The following is a 16967-nucleotide window of genomic DNA, read 5'->3' as shown; positions in this document are numbered from 1 at the left end:
GAGGGCCCTGCTCGCAAGCTTACAAACTATGAGGAAAAGGGGAGACACAAGAGGTGGATGGTAACAATTGCTATAGTTATTCGGACCAGCCATAGTGAAATGGCTTCACCCAACCACTAATCATGAGTGGAGAAAATGTTTTGGTGTTATCATTCATATTCTCTGAAAAAAGGCCAAGAAAGCAAAAATTCTGCCGGGGTATGTAAACTTTTGAGCACAACTGTACACACATATAGGCACGCACGTACACACACACCCACATGCACGCACATACAAGCACACACATAAAGGCACGCACATACACATACAGGCATGCATCTATATACACATACAGGCACGCACATACACACACATACAGGCATGCATCTACAGTATATACACATACAGGCACGCACACACACACACACACACACACATACAGGCACGCATAAATACGCACATACAGGCACGCACATGCACACACACACATACAGGCATGCGCATACACTCATACAGGCACGCACACACATACATACACACACATACAGGCACGCGCATACACACACATACAGGCGCGCACATAGACACATACAGGCGCGCGCATACACATACAGGCGCACACATGCACACACACATACAGGCACACGCATACACACACATACATTCACGCACATGCACAACACACATACAGGCACACACATGCACAACACATATACAGACATACACACACATACAGGCACGCACATGCACACACACATACAGGCACGCACATACACATACATGCAGGCATGCTCATACACACACATACAGGCACGCACATGCACACACACATACAGGCATACACATGCGCACACACACACACACACACATATTCAGGCATGCACATGCACACACACACCTACAGGCACGTACATACACACACATACAGGCACGCACACACACACAGACAGGCACGCACATGCACACATACATACAGTACAGGCATGCACACGCACATATAGTCATGCACATACACACACACACACATATAGGCATGCACATGCGCACACACACAGGCATACAGACGCGCGCACACACACATACAGGCACACACATACAAACACATACAGGCACACGCATACACGCACATACAGGCACACATACACACAGGCATGTGCATACACATACAGGCACGCACATACAGGCACACACATACAGGCACATACACACACATACAGGCACGCGCATACACATACAGGCACACACATACGCACATACAGGCATGCATCTATATACACATACAAGCACGCACATACAGGCACACACAGGCACATACACACACAGGCACGCGCATACACATACAGGCACGCACATACACACACAACACATCCTGCTTCTTGCATTAACTGTGTTATTACTTTTTTAAGGTGATATCAGCCACAATATGTGCCCCATGTCTATGACACCTGTCCAAAGATCTGTACATAAAAACTCCTTGAAAGAAAACTAAACTTAGACATGATCAAGGAGTATAGTCGTTTGCTGCATTTTCTGCACGATCCTAAAACAGTCGGCCCTATAGGAATCCTGTCTCCTCTGATCTGCTCCATTGTTAGCTGGTGGCCGACCAGCAGAAGGCTTGGGCTAAGTTTTTGCTGCACAAAAACAACGCAGCGTCGTAATGTTCTAGCAAAGTGGATGAAATGTAGGATCCCTCACATCTCACCTCTGGGGGGCGCCACAGATGGAATAGGGCTTATACAGGGGTCCTGGTTGTGTAGTTTGTGAAGTGCTGTGTGTTTTGTGTCCCGCAGAGACATTCCCAGGACCAGTGTCTGAGCGAGCTGCTCAGTAAGAAGAACCTGGGGGCCACAGAATCCACCATGGTCAGCCCCTCCCTGGGGTTTAACCCCCGCAGCTTCAAGCAGAAAGGAGGGGGCGGGGGGACGACGGTGAAGATTCTGATGAAGGAGAAGCATAAGAAAGGTGAGAGGCTTGGCTTTGCTGTTTTGCCATTCCCCATACTTTATACTACAGCTCCGATCCATTAATACTCCGCTACGATCACCCAAAGAAAATTAGCGCCATCGTCTCCTGATGTCTCATGGGTTTCTGGCTGCTTCACACCTCACCTCCCCATACTTTACACTGCCACACTGCTCTATCAGCGATGCCATCTTGGCGGCATCAACTGTTGGACTGTGAACAACCGAAAATCCCCCCTTGCTTTACACTGCATCTCTGCTTATTTGCAGTGGTTGCTTCCTGGAGCTCAGCCAGAAACTGCCGTAGCTGGAGGCAAAATCTATAACCGTCCTCCCGGCTGCCATGTGTATAATACTGGGGGCCTCTCATGCGACAGGAGCCATCGGGACCCTCCAGGGCCCACATGTGACCTCTGCACCCCCTGTGTAATCCTTGCTGATTGTCTCCCCCCAGCCTGCGTGTATAATGGGAAGACGTATTCCCACGGCGAGGTCTGGCATCCCGTCTTCCGGAATTTCGGAGCGATCCCCTGTATCGTGTGCACGTGTAAAGATGGAGCCCAGGACTGTCAGCGCGTCACCTGCCCGGAGGAATATCCCTGCGACAATCCGGAGAAGGTGGAGGGGAAGTGCTGCAAGGTCTGCCCGGGTAAGGGCTGCCACAGGCCGCGAGAACTGCGGGTGTGAGGGCACACTCGACCACCGCCACTAAGAGGGGTTGCACTGGACCACCGCCACTAAGAGGGGTTGTACTGGTCCACCGCCACTAAGAGGGGTTGTACTGGTCCACCTCCACTAAAAGGGGTTGTACTGGACCACCGCCACTAAGAGGGGTTGTACTGGTCCACCGCCACTAAGAGGGGTTGTACTGGTCCACCGCCACTAAGAGGGGTTGTACTGGAACACCGCCACTAAGAGGGGTTGTACTGGTCCACCTCCACTAAAAGGGGTTGTACTGGACCACCTCCACTAAGAGGGGTTGTACTGGACCACCGTTACTCAGAGGGGTTGTACTGGTCCACCGCCACTAAGAGGGGTTGTACTGGTCCACCGTTACTCAGAGGGGTTGTACTGGTCCACCGCCACTAAGAGGGGTTGTACTGGTCCACCTCCACTAAAAGGGGTTGTACTGGACCACCACCACTAAGAGGGGTTGTACTGGACCACCGTTACTCAGAGGGGTTGTACTGGTCCACCGCCACTAAGAGGGGTTGTACTGGACCACCGTTACTCAGAGGGGTTGTACTGGTCCACCGCCACTAAGAGGGGTTGTACTGGACCACCGTTACTCAGAGGGGTTGTACTGGTCCACCGCCACTAAGAGGGGTTGTACTGGTCCACCGCCACTAAGAGGGGTTGTACTGGTCCACCGCCACTAAGAGGGGTTGTACTGGACCACCGTTACTCAGAGGGGTTGTACTGGTCCACCGCCACTAAGAGGGGTTGTACTGGACCACCGTTACTCAGAGGGGTTGTACTGGTCCACCGCCACTAAGAGGGGTTGTACTGGACCACCGCCACTAAGAGGGGTTGTACTGGACCACCGCCACTAAGAGGGGTTCTCCTATAAACAACATGTCCATGGGATAGATAATACGTATGGGACCGTGCCTGATCCTGAGAGCGCAAGCATCAAAGTCCTGTGTGAGTGGAGGTAAAATGAAAGCCGAGCTCTGATTGGTTCCTCTGGTAAAATGAAAGCTGAATGTTGATTGTTAAAATGAAAGGTGAGTTGTAATTGGTTCTCCTGGTAAAATGAAAGCTGAGCTCTGATTGGTAGAATAAGAGCTGCTCTCTGCTTGGTAAAATGAAAGCTGAGCTCTGATTGGTTCTCTTGGTAAAATGAAAGCTGAGTGTTGATTGGTAACATGGAGATGAACAGATTTGCGGTCTCTGGGGATCGCTGAAGATGAGGCCAGAGGAATTTCGTCACTAATCTCTTCACAGTCTGATGATCACTCTTAAGTTTTCGTGGAATATCTAATGTTTTCATATTTTGTCCAAGGCATTGCACTATTTAATGCTTTTCAGCAGCAGAGAGATCTTTTTTATTTCCCATATTCCCTGAAACCTCTGGCTGCTTAATAATGTGGAACATCATCTTTAAGTAGTTTTCCTTTAATTAGAATCACCTGGAAAGCTAATTATCACATGTTTTAAGATTGATTTCAGTGATCCATTGAGCCCTGAGACACAGAACCATCCACGAGTTTACATGAAAAACAAAACATTTAAATCTTTATGACACTTAAAGCCAATTTGCATAATAATTTGGAACACGGTGTAAACTTTCCCAATGAAATAAAGAAAGAAATGGTTTCTTCTTGTCTGTCACAATCCAGTCTATGAAAATATACAATTATTCATCCCGTCAGTTACACGCAGAGAATATTAAAAAAAAAATAACGAAACGCCCAAATTGCCGTTTTCCATTTGCCGCACTGTAAAAATGTAATAAAAAGTCTTATTTAACCCAATGTGGTAGCAATAAAAACATCTGCGCAGCTGGGGAAAAAAAACAAAAACACCAAACCGGAAAAATAAAAAAAAATATTACGGGTCTCGGAAAATAGCGACATTTTTTTTTTTTTTTTTTTTTTTTTTTTAAACGATGTGCTGATTTTTTTTTTATCCCCAAAATAATAATAATTAATAAAAATGATACAAGTTCGGTCTTGCCACAGTCGTACCGACCTTCATCATTTCAGCACAATGAACGCCGTAATCAAAGCGCAATAATGACAAGTGGTCCTTAACGGGTTAAATATGTGGGTTCTATATGATTCATGGGGTAACATTACAATAACCTCGCGTCTCACATGTGCCCTCTCCTCCCCCCTCCAGATGATAAAGTGCAGCCCACGGCCGAGGTCGTCTCCACCAGATGCGTGAAGAACCCCAATAAGATCCTGGTCTACATGTACATGTCCCCCAACTCTGCCACCCAGAAGGAAAACCTCCGGAAAATCGCCATCGAGAAGGAAGCCTCGGAGGATGTGGAGATTTATGTCTGGAAGATGGTGAAAGGTGAATCCCCCAATGGGAAATTAAAGCAGTACGAAAAGTTCTACAGCTTTCTAAAGTATTCTATGTCTCCATTCCAAGATCCCTGCTTGCTGTCAGTGAATGAAAGCGGAAGTTATTACAGAAGGTGAAAACCCGACCCTATCACATGCTTCCCACAGCTGGGCTTCTGTTACAGATGTTTCCAGCTGTGTCTGCGGCCTGATAAATTATAACAATCTGTAAGGAGGAGAGATTTGTACTGCTGCTGTGTTTACAATTGTAACAAACCCTCAGCTGTGAGATATACAGTCATGGCCGGAAGTGTTGGCACCCTTGAAATTGTTCCAGAAAACAAAGTATTTTTTCCAGAATTTCTCTTAAATATGCAGCCCCAATCAAGTTCCAAAGAAATTCAAGTTGTCCTGCAGGCTTAGGGCGCATCAGTGTCAGCGCGAACTATCCATCCACATGTGAATGAGATGAAACATTATGGCAGGAGACCACGGAGGACCCCACTCCTGACACAGAGACATAAAAAAGCTAGACTGGAGTTGGCTAAAATGTTCGTGAGTAAGCCAAAATCCTTCTGGGAAAGAGTCTTGTGGACAGATGAGACCACGATAGAGCTTTCTGGTAAAGCACATCAATCAACTGTTTACTGAAAATGGAATGAGGCGTACAAAGAAAAAAATCACAGTACCTACAGTCAGATATGGTGGAGGTTCATAGATGTTTTACAGTTGGTTGCTGTGCAAGGCATCATGAAGTCTGAAGATTACCTAAGGATTTTGGGTGGCAATGTAGAGCCCAGTGTCAGAAAGCTGGGCTTGTGTCCTAGGTCATGGGTCTTCCAGCAGAACAATGATTCCAAACATACTTCAGGAATCACCCAGATATGGATGGAAGCAAAGTGCTGGAGAGTTCTGAAGTGGCAGCAATGAGTCCAGATCTAAACCCCACTGATCACCTGTGGAGAGATCTTACAATCGATGTTGGGAGAAGGCGAAATCTGAGATCGGGAGCAGATTGTATGAAGAATGGGCCAAGATCCCGGCTGAGAGGAGGAAGAAGCTTGTGGATGGTTATAGGAAGCGATCAATTCCAGTTATTTATTCCGAAGGGTGCAACCAAATATTAAGGAGGGTGCTAACAATTTTGTCCTGCCCACTTTTGGTGTTTTGTGTAAGTTATGCCCAATTTGCCTTTTTTTCAGTTTTTTTTTGTATTGTTACAAAAAACATAAAGGGAACAAACCTGTGTATAACAAACCATGGGAAAATGTGATAATGTTCTTGGAGAAATACTTAATTTTCTGGAGCAATTTCATGACTGTAAAAAGTTTATATGATAATTTTTAGCCTATGTAACAAATGTCCTGTTTCACTGACAGCAACCAGAGATATTGAAGATGGTGAAAGTGGTTGAGGAGTTTGCAGAAACCGTATTTTCCTCTGGGATGGAACGTGATTTGTGGTTTATGTGCAACAATTAGATTTCATTTTCCTGTAAATTTTTTTTCCCTGCAGGAATTTTCCACTTAATCCAGATTAAAAAAGTGGCAAAACAGGACTTTAAGCAAGATGCAGAACATTTCCGGCTGGTGACCCGGACAAGCGAAGGTAATTTACAACCAACCTATGATCACAGCATTAGGATATGGGGGTTCCTGGAAAACCAGCCTAGCTCTCCAGATAGGGGGTCTGTGTACACTCCCAGACAGAAGTTATGTCGCTTATCCATGTTATGTAAATAAAAGCTTATAAACTGATGTTAAATTCATCCATTGGTTGTATAAATTATTCTTTTGAAAGCTGAAACCTTCCGCAATTTGGTTTAGGTTAAGAAAATAAATTGGCATCAATCAAGAAATATTGATCAGTTAATGGACACAGAATGGTCAGATTTTGGCAAGCCAAAAGTTTTGTGGCCTGGTAATATAATGCACCCAATCCTAGTTTACAGCCTCACCTGTGCTCAGTAAATGATCGGTTAATTAGTGTGTGTGTGTATAAAAAGAAATCCAGCACCCCAGACCTTCACATGAACTGCAACTTGAGTTCTGACAACATTCAAAAAATCCACGCTGCAACCAAAGCCTGGATTATCAAGAGGCTGAAGACCAGATCCACTGCAGAGGTGGCTGGCACCTTTAATGTGTCTCAGCGTCAAGTACAAAGAATTAAAATAGATTTGAATAGACTGGAGATGTGTTTGATAAGCCCAGGTCTGGCAGACCCCGCAAGACAACTGCTCAGGAGGAACTTTTGTTGGTTAGAAAATCCAAAGCAAGCCCCTCTTCCACTACAGCAGGTCTCCAACAGGCCTGGTCACCACAAGTCCCTGTGTCAACTAGAACAGTTTGTAGGATTCTGTCTCGAAATGGCCTCCATGGTCGAATCAGTGCCCAGAAGCCAGCACTAAACAAAAGGCAAATAGAAAACCGTGTGGCATTTGCAAAGTCCCACAGCCTGCTAAACAGATGGACCCCGGAAAAGTGGCAGAAGGTGGATTTCTCTAATGAATTTTCAGTAGAATTACACCACAGCCGCCGCAAATACTGCAGGAGACCTACTGGAGCCCGTATGGATCCAAAATACACCCAGAAAACAGTTACATTTGATGGTGGAAAGATCATGGTCTGGGGCTATATTCAGTATGGGGGGGGGGTGAAACATGTGCAAGGTGGAAGGCAATAGCAATAGCCTAAAATATCAAGAAGTATTAGCTACCTCTTATAGTCCAAATCATAAAAGGGGTCAAATTCTGCAGCAGGATGGTGCTCCATCTCCTACATCCATCTCTACAACAAAGTTCCTCCATCAAAAAAGATCAAGGTGCTCAAGGACTGGCCAGCCCAGTCACCAGACATGAACATCATTGAGCATGTTTGGGGTAGGATGAAAGAGGAAGCTTGGATGACAAAACCAAAGAATCTAGATGAACTCTGGGAGGCATGGAAGACTGCATTCTGTGCTATTCCTGATGACTTCATTAATAAATTGTATCTGCAAATTGCCTCTTCAGAGAAAAAGAGGACTTAAACTCTATAGCGCCACCTGTTGGAAGCAGCGATCCTACAAGTCACAATCAACCCTTTAACGAGTCGTGCAATATGACTTAGCATAAAAGCCAAATCAGTATCTCAATTCGCAGACACGGTGTTTCGGGCTGTTGTTGTAGGAATTACACCACAGCCGCCGCAAATAATAATAATAATAATAATAATAATAATTTTTATTTATATAGCGCCAACATATTCCGCAGCGCTTTACAAATTATAGAGGGGACTTGTACATACAATAGACATTACAGCATAACAGAAATACAGTTCAAAACAGATACCAAGAGGAGTGAGGGCCCTGCTCGTAAGCTTACATACTATGAGGAAAAGGGGAGACACGAGAGGTGGATGGTAACAATTGCTATAGTTATTCGGACCAGCCATAGTGTAAGGCTTGGGTGTTCATGTAAAGCTGCATGAACCAGTTAATTAATTTTTTTTTTTTTTTTTTAATATAGGCCACACAGGGATTGTTAGGTTAATGCATTGAGGCGGTAGGCCAGTCTGAACAAATGAGTTTTTAGGGCACGCTTAAAACTGTGGGGATTGGGGATTAATCGTATTATCCTAGGTAGTGCATTCCAAAGAATCGGCGCAGCACGTGTAAAGTCTTGGAGACGGGAGTGGGAGGTTCTGATTATTGAGGATGCTAACCTGAGGTCATCAGCGGAGCGGAGGGCACGGGTAGGGTGGTAGACTGAGACCAGAGAGGAGATGTAGGGTGGTGCTGAGCCATGGAGTGCTTTGTGGATGAGGGTAGTAGTTTTGTACTGGATTCTTGAGTGGATGGGTAACCAGTGTAATGACTGGCACAAGGTAGAGGCATCGGTGTAACGGTTGGTGAGGAATATGATCCTGGCAGCAGCATTCAGGACAGATTGGAGCGGGGAGAGTTTGGTAAGAGGGAGGCCGATTAGTAGAGAGTTACAATAGTCCAGACGAGAATGAATAAGTGAAACAGTAAGAGTTTTTGCAGAGTCGAAAGTAAGAAAAGGGCGAATTCTAGAAATGTTTTTGAGATGCAGGTAAGAAGAGCGAGCCAGTGATCGGATGTGGGGGGTGAATGAAAGGTCAGAATCAAGGATGACCCCAAGGCAGCGGGCATGTTGCTTTGGAGTAATGGTGGAACCGCAAACGGAGATGGCAATGTCAGGCAAAGGTAGGTTAGTAGAGGGAGAAAACACGAGGAGTTCAGTTTTTGACAGGTTTAGTTTCAGATAGAGGGAGGACATGATGCTAGAGACAGCGGTAAGACAATCACTGGTGTTTTCTAATAAGGCAGGCGTGAGATCAGGAGAAGAAGTGTATAGTTGGGTGTCGTCAGCATAGAGATGGTACTGGAAGCCAAATCTACTGATTGTTTGTCCAATAGGGGCAGTATACAAAGAGAAGAGGAGGGGGCCTAGGACTGATCCTTGAGGAACCCCAACAGTAAGGGGAAGGTGAGAGGAGGAGGAACCAGCGAAACATACAGTGAAGGATCGGTCAGAGAGATAGGAGGAGAACCAGGAGAGAACGGTGTCCTTGAGGCCGATGGAGCGGAGCATAGTGAGGAGGAGCTGATGATCCACAGTATCAAATGCTGCAGAGAGATCCAAGAGAATTAGCATGGAGTAGTGACCATTAGATTTAGCTGTTAGTAGGTCATTAGAGACTTTAGTGAGGGCAGTTTCAGTAGAGTGTAAAGAGCGGAAACCAGATTGAAGAGGGTCGAGAAGAGAGTTATCTGAGAGATAGCGGGTAAGACGGGAGTGGACCAGGCGTTCGAGGAGTTTAGAGATGAAGGGAAGATTAGAGACAGGTCTATAATTAGCGGCACAGTTTTGGTCGAGGGATGGTTTTTTAAGTAATGGATGTATGATGGCATGCTTAAATGAGGAGGGAAAAATACCGGAAGTGAGGGAAAGGTTGAATATTTTTGTTAGGTGAGAGGTGACAGCCGGGGAAAGGGACTGGAGGAAATGTGACGGAATGGGGTCACTGGTGCAAGTGGTCGGGCGAGAAGATGCAAGGAGCCTGCTTACTTCTTCTTCTGTAACTGGTTCAAAGTCAGAGAGTGAACTAGATGCAGTGGGGGAGGGAGGACAGTGCATGGTATGAAGAGATTGGGAGATGATTTCCTGTCGAATATGGTCAATTTTTTCTTTGAAGTAATTGGCCAGATTGTCAGCACGGAGATCCGTGGTTGGGGCCTGCGCTCTTGGGTTGAGTAGGGACTGGAACGTGTCAAAGAGACGTTTAGGGTTATTGGACAGGGAGGTGATGAGGGTGTTGAAGTAGGTTTGTTTGGAGAGGTGAAGGGCAGAATTGTATGTCTTTAGCATGAACTTATAATGGATGAAATCTTCGGGTAGATTAGATTTTCTCCACAGACGTTCTGCGCACCTGGAGCACCGCTGCAGGAAACGTGTTTGCAGCGTGTGCCACGGTTGTTGCCGTCTGTGCCGAGTTGTTTTATGTATGTATAAATACTGCAGGAGACCTACTGGAGCCCGCATGGATCCAAAATACGCCCAGAAAACAGTTACATTTGATGGTGGAAAGATCATGGTCTGGGGTTATATTCAGTATGGGGGGGGGTGAAACATGTGCAAGGTGGAAGGCAATAGCAATAGCCTAAAATATCAAGAAGTATTAGCTACCTCTTATAGTCCAAATCATAAAAGGGGTCAAATTCTGCAGCAGGATGGTGCTCCATCTCCTACATCCATCTCTACAACAAAGTTCCTCCATCAAAAAAGATCAAGGTGCTCAAGGACTGGCCAGCCCAGTCACCAGACATGAACATCATTGAGCATGTTTGGGGTAGGATGAAAGAGGAAGCTTGGATGACAAAACCAAAGAATCTAGATGAACTCTGGGAGGCATGGAAGACTGCATTCTGTGCTATTCCTGATGACTTCATTAATAAATTGTATCTGCAAATTGCCTCTTCAGAGAAAAAGAGGACTTAAACTCTATAGCGCCACCTGTTGGAAGCAGCGATCCTACAAGTCACAATCAACCCTTTAACGAGTCGTGCAATATGACTTAGCATAAAAGCCAAATCAGTATCTCAATTCGCAGACACGGTGTTTCGGGCTGTTGTTGTAGGAATCATTGTTGAACCGCATGGATGCAGTCCTTCAAGCTCATGGAAGTCACACAAAATATTAAATATGACTCTAATAGCCCCACAACTTAATTCACCAATGTTATGCAACATATATTTGTATTTTAATTAAATTATTTGTTTGAAAATGACATTACTTTCTGTGGGCGACAAAACTTTTGTCTTGCCAAAATCTGACCCTTCTGTGTCCATTAAATGATGAATATTTCTGCATTGATGCCAATTTATTTTCTTAACCTAAACCACATTTCTGATGGTTTCAGCTTTCAAAAGAATAATTTATAGAACCAATGGATGAATTTAACATCAGGTTATAAGCTTTTATTTACATAACATGGATAAGTACATAACTTCTGTCAGGAAGTGTAGTGGGAAGAGTATTGTGTGCAGCTGTTTTAGGCTACGTTCCCACCATGAGTTTTCGATGAGTTTCTGATGTTGCAGTTTCTCTGCACCCATTTAGGATATGTGCGCTCGTTGAGTATTTGCTTGCAGAAATTTCTGCAAGGTTTCTGCATCCCTTGGCAGGAAAAACGCTGCGGCAAAAATGCTCGTTTTTGCCACGTTTTTATATGCGTTTTTGCATGCATTTTTGTACAGCAATGAAGGCTTTTTTGAGCTAAATAGAGATATTTGAAAAAAAAAGTTTTGTTATGTAATTTCTTGGCTCAACATCACCTTTTTCATGCTGACGCAGTGTGGCATGAGGGTAATGGAATTAGGGCTTGGTGTCGGCAGCTGTCAACCCAACACCCTCATTACTAAGCCGATAAGTAAACACAAACACACACATACCTACACACACACATTGTCACTAGCCTAAGTAGGAGCATTAACAGAAGGAACGTTCATAGGCTGTAACCAGACAGCAACTGTTAATTTTAAAGAAAAAAAATTGCGTGGGCTCCTGCGTAATTTTAATAACCAGCAGAGGAAAAGCCTATGGCTGGGGGCAGATGTTTATAGCCTGGGAAGGGGGTAATACCCATGGAGCTTCCCAGTCTATTAATATCAGCTCACAGCTGTATACTTAGCCTTTTACTGGCTATTAAAATGGGGGACCTCCCAAAATGATGTGGGTTTCCCCTATAATTAATAACCAGCAAAGGCTATGCAGACAGCTGTGGCCTGATATTAATAGCATAGGAAGGGGCCATGGATATTGACCCTTCCCAGACTAAAAACATCAGCTCTCAGCTGCCCCAGAAAAGGCGCATCTATAAGATGCGGCAAATCTGGCGCTTAACCTCACTCTTCCCACTTTCCCTGTATCGGTGGCAAGTGGTGTTCATATTTGTGGGGTTGATGTCACCTTTGTATTGTCAGGTGACATCAAGCCCACAGACGTCTATAAGACAGCTATCCATTAGTAACCTTATAGTGAAATTGTATAAAAACACAGACATCCAGAAAAAAGTCCTTTATTTGACTCCTTTAATAAATCTTACTTACCGAATGACTAATCCACCGAAGCCAACGTCTCCTGCAACAAAAATAAAATAATAAACCACAATATTCCTCACCTGTCCGCAGAGAAGGTAATCCATAATGTCCCACTACGATCCAGATCACTTTGAGAGCAGTCACATCAGTGATGTGACTGCTCTCAAAGGCAGCCGGCGATACACTGAATGGAGGTAATCGCTCACGCAGTGTATGGCTGAGCTGCAGTGAGAGTTCATCAGGTGATCAGCTCCAGTGATCTCCCTTACAGCACTACTGCTGCGTGAAAGTTCTCACGCAGCGGTCCCGTAAGTAAGAGCACCGGAGCTGATCAGCTGATGAACTCCGATGAACTCTCACTGCAGCTCAGCCTTACACTGCGTGAGCGATTACCTCCATTCAGTGTATCGCTGGTGGCTGGGTAGAGCAGTCAGTGTATCTCCCAATGTGACTGTTCTACACGTGAGGTCGCCGTGGGACAATCTGGATTACATGGACTACGGCGGACAGGTGAAAATATGTTGGTTTATTATTTCTAGTTATTTCTAGTTATTTCTAGGAGACGAGGGCATCGGGGATTTGGTGTTAGTTGATTGTATTTTTTTTTTTATGTGAATATGTATGTAATTTTACTTTTTCAACTGTGACCACAGGTGTCAGTAGATGATACTACTTCTCCGATCAGCGGCACCTGCTGTCACTGTTATCAGTAACAGCAGACACAGCCCGAAGGGAGCAGTAGTCTCATCGGCCCACGCCATATTTTTACCGCAGGTCACAGTGAGCTGCGGGATCAATCTTGACAACTGCCAGCATGATCCCGCAGCGCTCTGACCCATCGATGGTCTTAGCGGAGGTAGCGTTACTGCCTGTTAGAACCACCGCATGGTGTTTCCCATGCTGTCACACAGATGACAAATCCACAAACATTTTTATACCTGCGTTTTTGCTGCAGATTGGACTGACTCAATTGAAGTCAAGGAGTGCGGAAACACTGCAGAAAAAGAATTGACATGCTACAGATAAAATTTATTGAAAATGTAGTAAAAAGAAAAAAACATAACAATTTGTACCACATTCCACCCTTTTTCTAAACCAAAAGTAATAAATAAATAAAATAAACATATTGGGCTTCAAAGTATAAAATTATTTAACCCATAAGGTAAATGCCGTAATGAAAAATACAATAAAAAAGTCAAAATTGCTGTTTTTCGGTCGCCGCCTATCATCCAAACAAGGCAATACAAGGCGATCCAAAGCCCCATAATCCGACTTCTCCTTTGGCCCCATAACCCAGTGCAATGTAGGAAAGATCGAGCTCGGCAGACTGCTGCACTCATCATACACTAAAGTGAAAATGTTGGGGAGTGAAAACACAAAGCGCAATAACACAAAGTGCAATATGATTTAGAAGCACAATTCAATATAATTTGGCCTAAAAATAATTTTTACAGTTGGGTTTCATTAAACATTTTGCGCCGTTTGGCTTTCACAGACTCTTTGTCTCTCTGCTCCGTCAGCGTTCTCGTGCCCTTTGACAAAACAAGAACATACAAAAGGCAAACAGTGCAAGACTATAACCCCTTCCCGACCCATGACGCCACGTAGGCGTCATGAAAGTCGGTGCCAATCCGACCCATGACGCCTATGTGGCGTCATGTAAAGATCGCGTCCCTGCAGATCGGGTGAAAGGGTTAACTCCCATTTCACCCGATCTGCAGGGACAGGGGGAGTGGTAGTTTAGCCTAGGGGGGGTGGCTTCACCCCCCGTGGCTACGATCGCTCTGATTGGCTGTTGAAAGTGAAACTGCCAATCAGAGCGATTTGTAATATTTCACCTATTAAAACTGGTGAAATATTACAATCCAGCCGTGGCCGATGCTGCAATATCATCGGCCATGGCTGGAAACACTAATGTGCCCCCACCCCACCCCACCGATCGCCCCCCCCAGCCCCCCGATCTGTCCGGTACACTGCTCCGGCTCCCCTCCGTCCTGTGCTCCGCTCCCCCTGTGCTCTTGTCCGCTCCCCCCGTGCTCCAATCACCCCCCCGTGCTCCAATCACCCCCCTGCACTCCGATCCACCCCCCCGTGCTCCGTTCCACCCCCCCGTGCTCCGTTCCACCCCCCCGTGCTCCGTTCCACCACCCCCGTGCTCCGTTCCACCCCCCCGCGCTCCGATCCACCCCCCCATGCTCCGATCCCCCCCCCCCCCCGTGCTCCCCCCCACCCCATCATACTTACCGATCCTGCCGGAGTCCGTCCGTCTTCTCCCTGGGCGCCGCCATCTTCCAAAATGGCGGGCGCATGTGCAGTGCGCCCGCCGAATCTGCCGGCCGGCAGATTCGTTCCAAAGTGCATTTTGATCACTGAGATATAATCTATCACAGTGATCAATATAAAAAAAATAATAAATGACCCCCCCCCCCCCCTTTGTCACCCCCATAGGTAGGGACAATAAAAAAATAAAGAATTTTTTTTTCCACTAATGTTAGAATAGGGGTAGGGTTAGGGGTAGGGTTAGGGGTAGGGTTAGGGTTAGGGCTAGGGTTAGATTTTCGGTATGTGCACACGTATTCTGGTCCTCTGCGGATTTTTCCGCTGCGGATTTGATAAATCCGCAGTGCTAAACCGCTGCGGATTTATGGCGGATCCGCAGTGTTTTCCGCAGCGTGTGCACATACCCTTAGAATTAGGCTATGTGCACACGGTGCGGATTTGGCTGCGGATCCGCAGCGGATTGGCCGCTGCGGATTCGCAGCAGTGTTCCATCAGGTTTACAGTACCATGTAAACCTATGGAAAACCAAATCCGCTGTGCCCATGGTGCGGAAAATACCGCGCGGAAACGCTGCGTTGTATTTTCCGCAGCATGTCAATTCTTTGTGCGGATTCCGCAGCGTTTTACACCTGTTCCTCAATAGGATCCGCAGGTGAAATCCGCACAAAAAACACTGGAAATCCGCGGAAAATCCGCAGGTAAAACGCAGTGCCTTTTACCCGCGGATTTTTCAAAAATGATGCTGAAAAATCTCACACGAATCCGCAACGTGGGCACATAGCCTTAGGGTTAGGGTTGGAATTAGGGTTGTGATTAGGGTTATGGCTACAGTTGGGATTAGAGTTAGGGGTGTGTTGGAGGTAGAATTGAGGGGTTTCCACTGTTTAGGCACATAAGGGGTCTCCAAACGCAACATGGCGCCACCATTGATTCCAGCCAATCTTGTATTCAAAAAGTCAAATGGTGCTCCCTCAACTCCGAGCCCCGACATGTGCCCAAACAGTGGTTTACCCTACATATGGGGTACCAGCATACTCAGGATAAACTGCGCAACAATTACTGGGGTCCAAATTCTCCTGTTACCCTTGTGAAAATAAAAAATTGCTTGCTAAAACATCATTTTTGAGGAAAGAAAAATGATTTTTTATTTTCACGGCTCTGCGTTGTAAACGTCTGTGAAGCACTTGGGGGTTCAAAGTGCTCACCACATATCTAGATAAGTTCCTTGGGGGGTCTAGTTTCTAAAATGGGGTCACTTGTGGGGGGTTTCTACTGTTTAGGCACACCAGGGGCTCTGCAAACGCAACGTGACGCCCGCAGACCATTCCATCAAAGTCTGCATTTCAAAAGTCACTACTTCCCTTCTGAGCCCCGACGTGTGCCCAAACAGTGGTTTACCCCCACACATGGGGTATCAGCGTACTCAGGAGAAACTGGACAACAACTTTTGGGGTCAAATTTCTCCTGTTACCCTTGGGAAAATAAAAAATTGCAGGCTAAAAGATCATTTTTGAGAAAATATATTTTTTTTTATTTTCATGGCTCTGCGTTATAAACTTCTGTGAAGCACTTGGGGGTTCAAAGTCCTCACCACACATCTAGATTAGTTCCTTTGGGGGTCTAGTTTCCAAAATGGGGTCATTTGTGGGGGATCTCCAATGTTTAGGCACACAGGGGCTCTCCAAACGTGACATGGTGTCCGCTAATGATTGGAGCTAATTTTCCATTTAAAAAGCCAAATGGCGTGCCTTCCCTTCTGAGCCCTGCCGTGCGCCCAAACAGTGGTTTACCCCCACATATGGGGTATCAGCGTACTCAGGACAAACTGGACAACAACATTTTGGGTCCAATTTCTCCTATTACCCTTGGCAAAATAGGAAATTCCAGGCTAAAAAATCATTTTTGAGGAAAGAAAAATTATTTTTTATTTTCATGGCTCTGCGTTATAAACTTCTGTGAAGCACCTGGGGGTTTAAAGTGCTCAATATGCATCTAGATAAGTTCCTTGGGGGGTCTAGTTTCCAAAATGGGGTCACTTGTGGGGGAGCTCCAATGTTTAGGCACACAGGGGCTCTCCAAACGCGACATGGTGTCCACTAACAATTGGAGCTAATTTTCCATT

General features: G+C 45.7%; 1 protein-coding gene across 1 annotated transcript in view; it reads left to right on the top strand.

The window, feature by feature from the left end:
- The window catches only part of CHRDL2 (chordin like 2), a 133372-nt gene that overhangs the window by 103460 nt on the left and 12945 nt on the right, over positions 1-16967 (top strand). Inside the window, exons 7-10 of the mRNA XM_069760312.1 lie at positions 1773-1944; positions 2398-2592; positions 4788-4970; positions 6476-6568. Of these exons, the coding sequence (XP_069616413.1) occupies positions 1773-1944; positions 2398-2592; positions 4788-4970; positions 6476-6568 (643 nt within the window). The remainder of the gene's footprint in view (positions 1-1772; positions 1945-2397; positions 2593-4787; positions 4971-6475; positions 6569-16967) is intronic.

Source organism: Ranitomeya imitator, chromosome 3, assembly GCF_032444005.1.
Source record: "Ranitomeya imitator isolate aRanImi1 chromosome 3, aRanImi1.pri, whole genome shotgun sequence".
Lineage (NCBI taxonomy): Eukaryota > Metazoa > Chordata > Amphibia > Anura > Dendrobatidae > Ranitomeya > Ranitomeya imitator.
The sequence above is the reverse complement of the archived record's forward strand: the minus strand, read 5'-3'. Positions and strand labels throughout refer to the sequence as shown.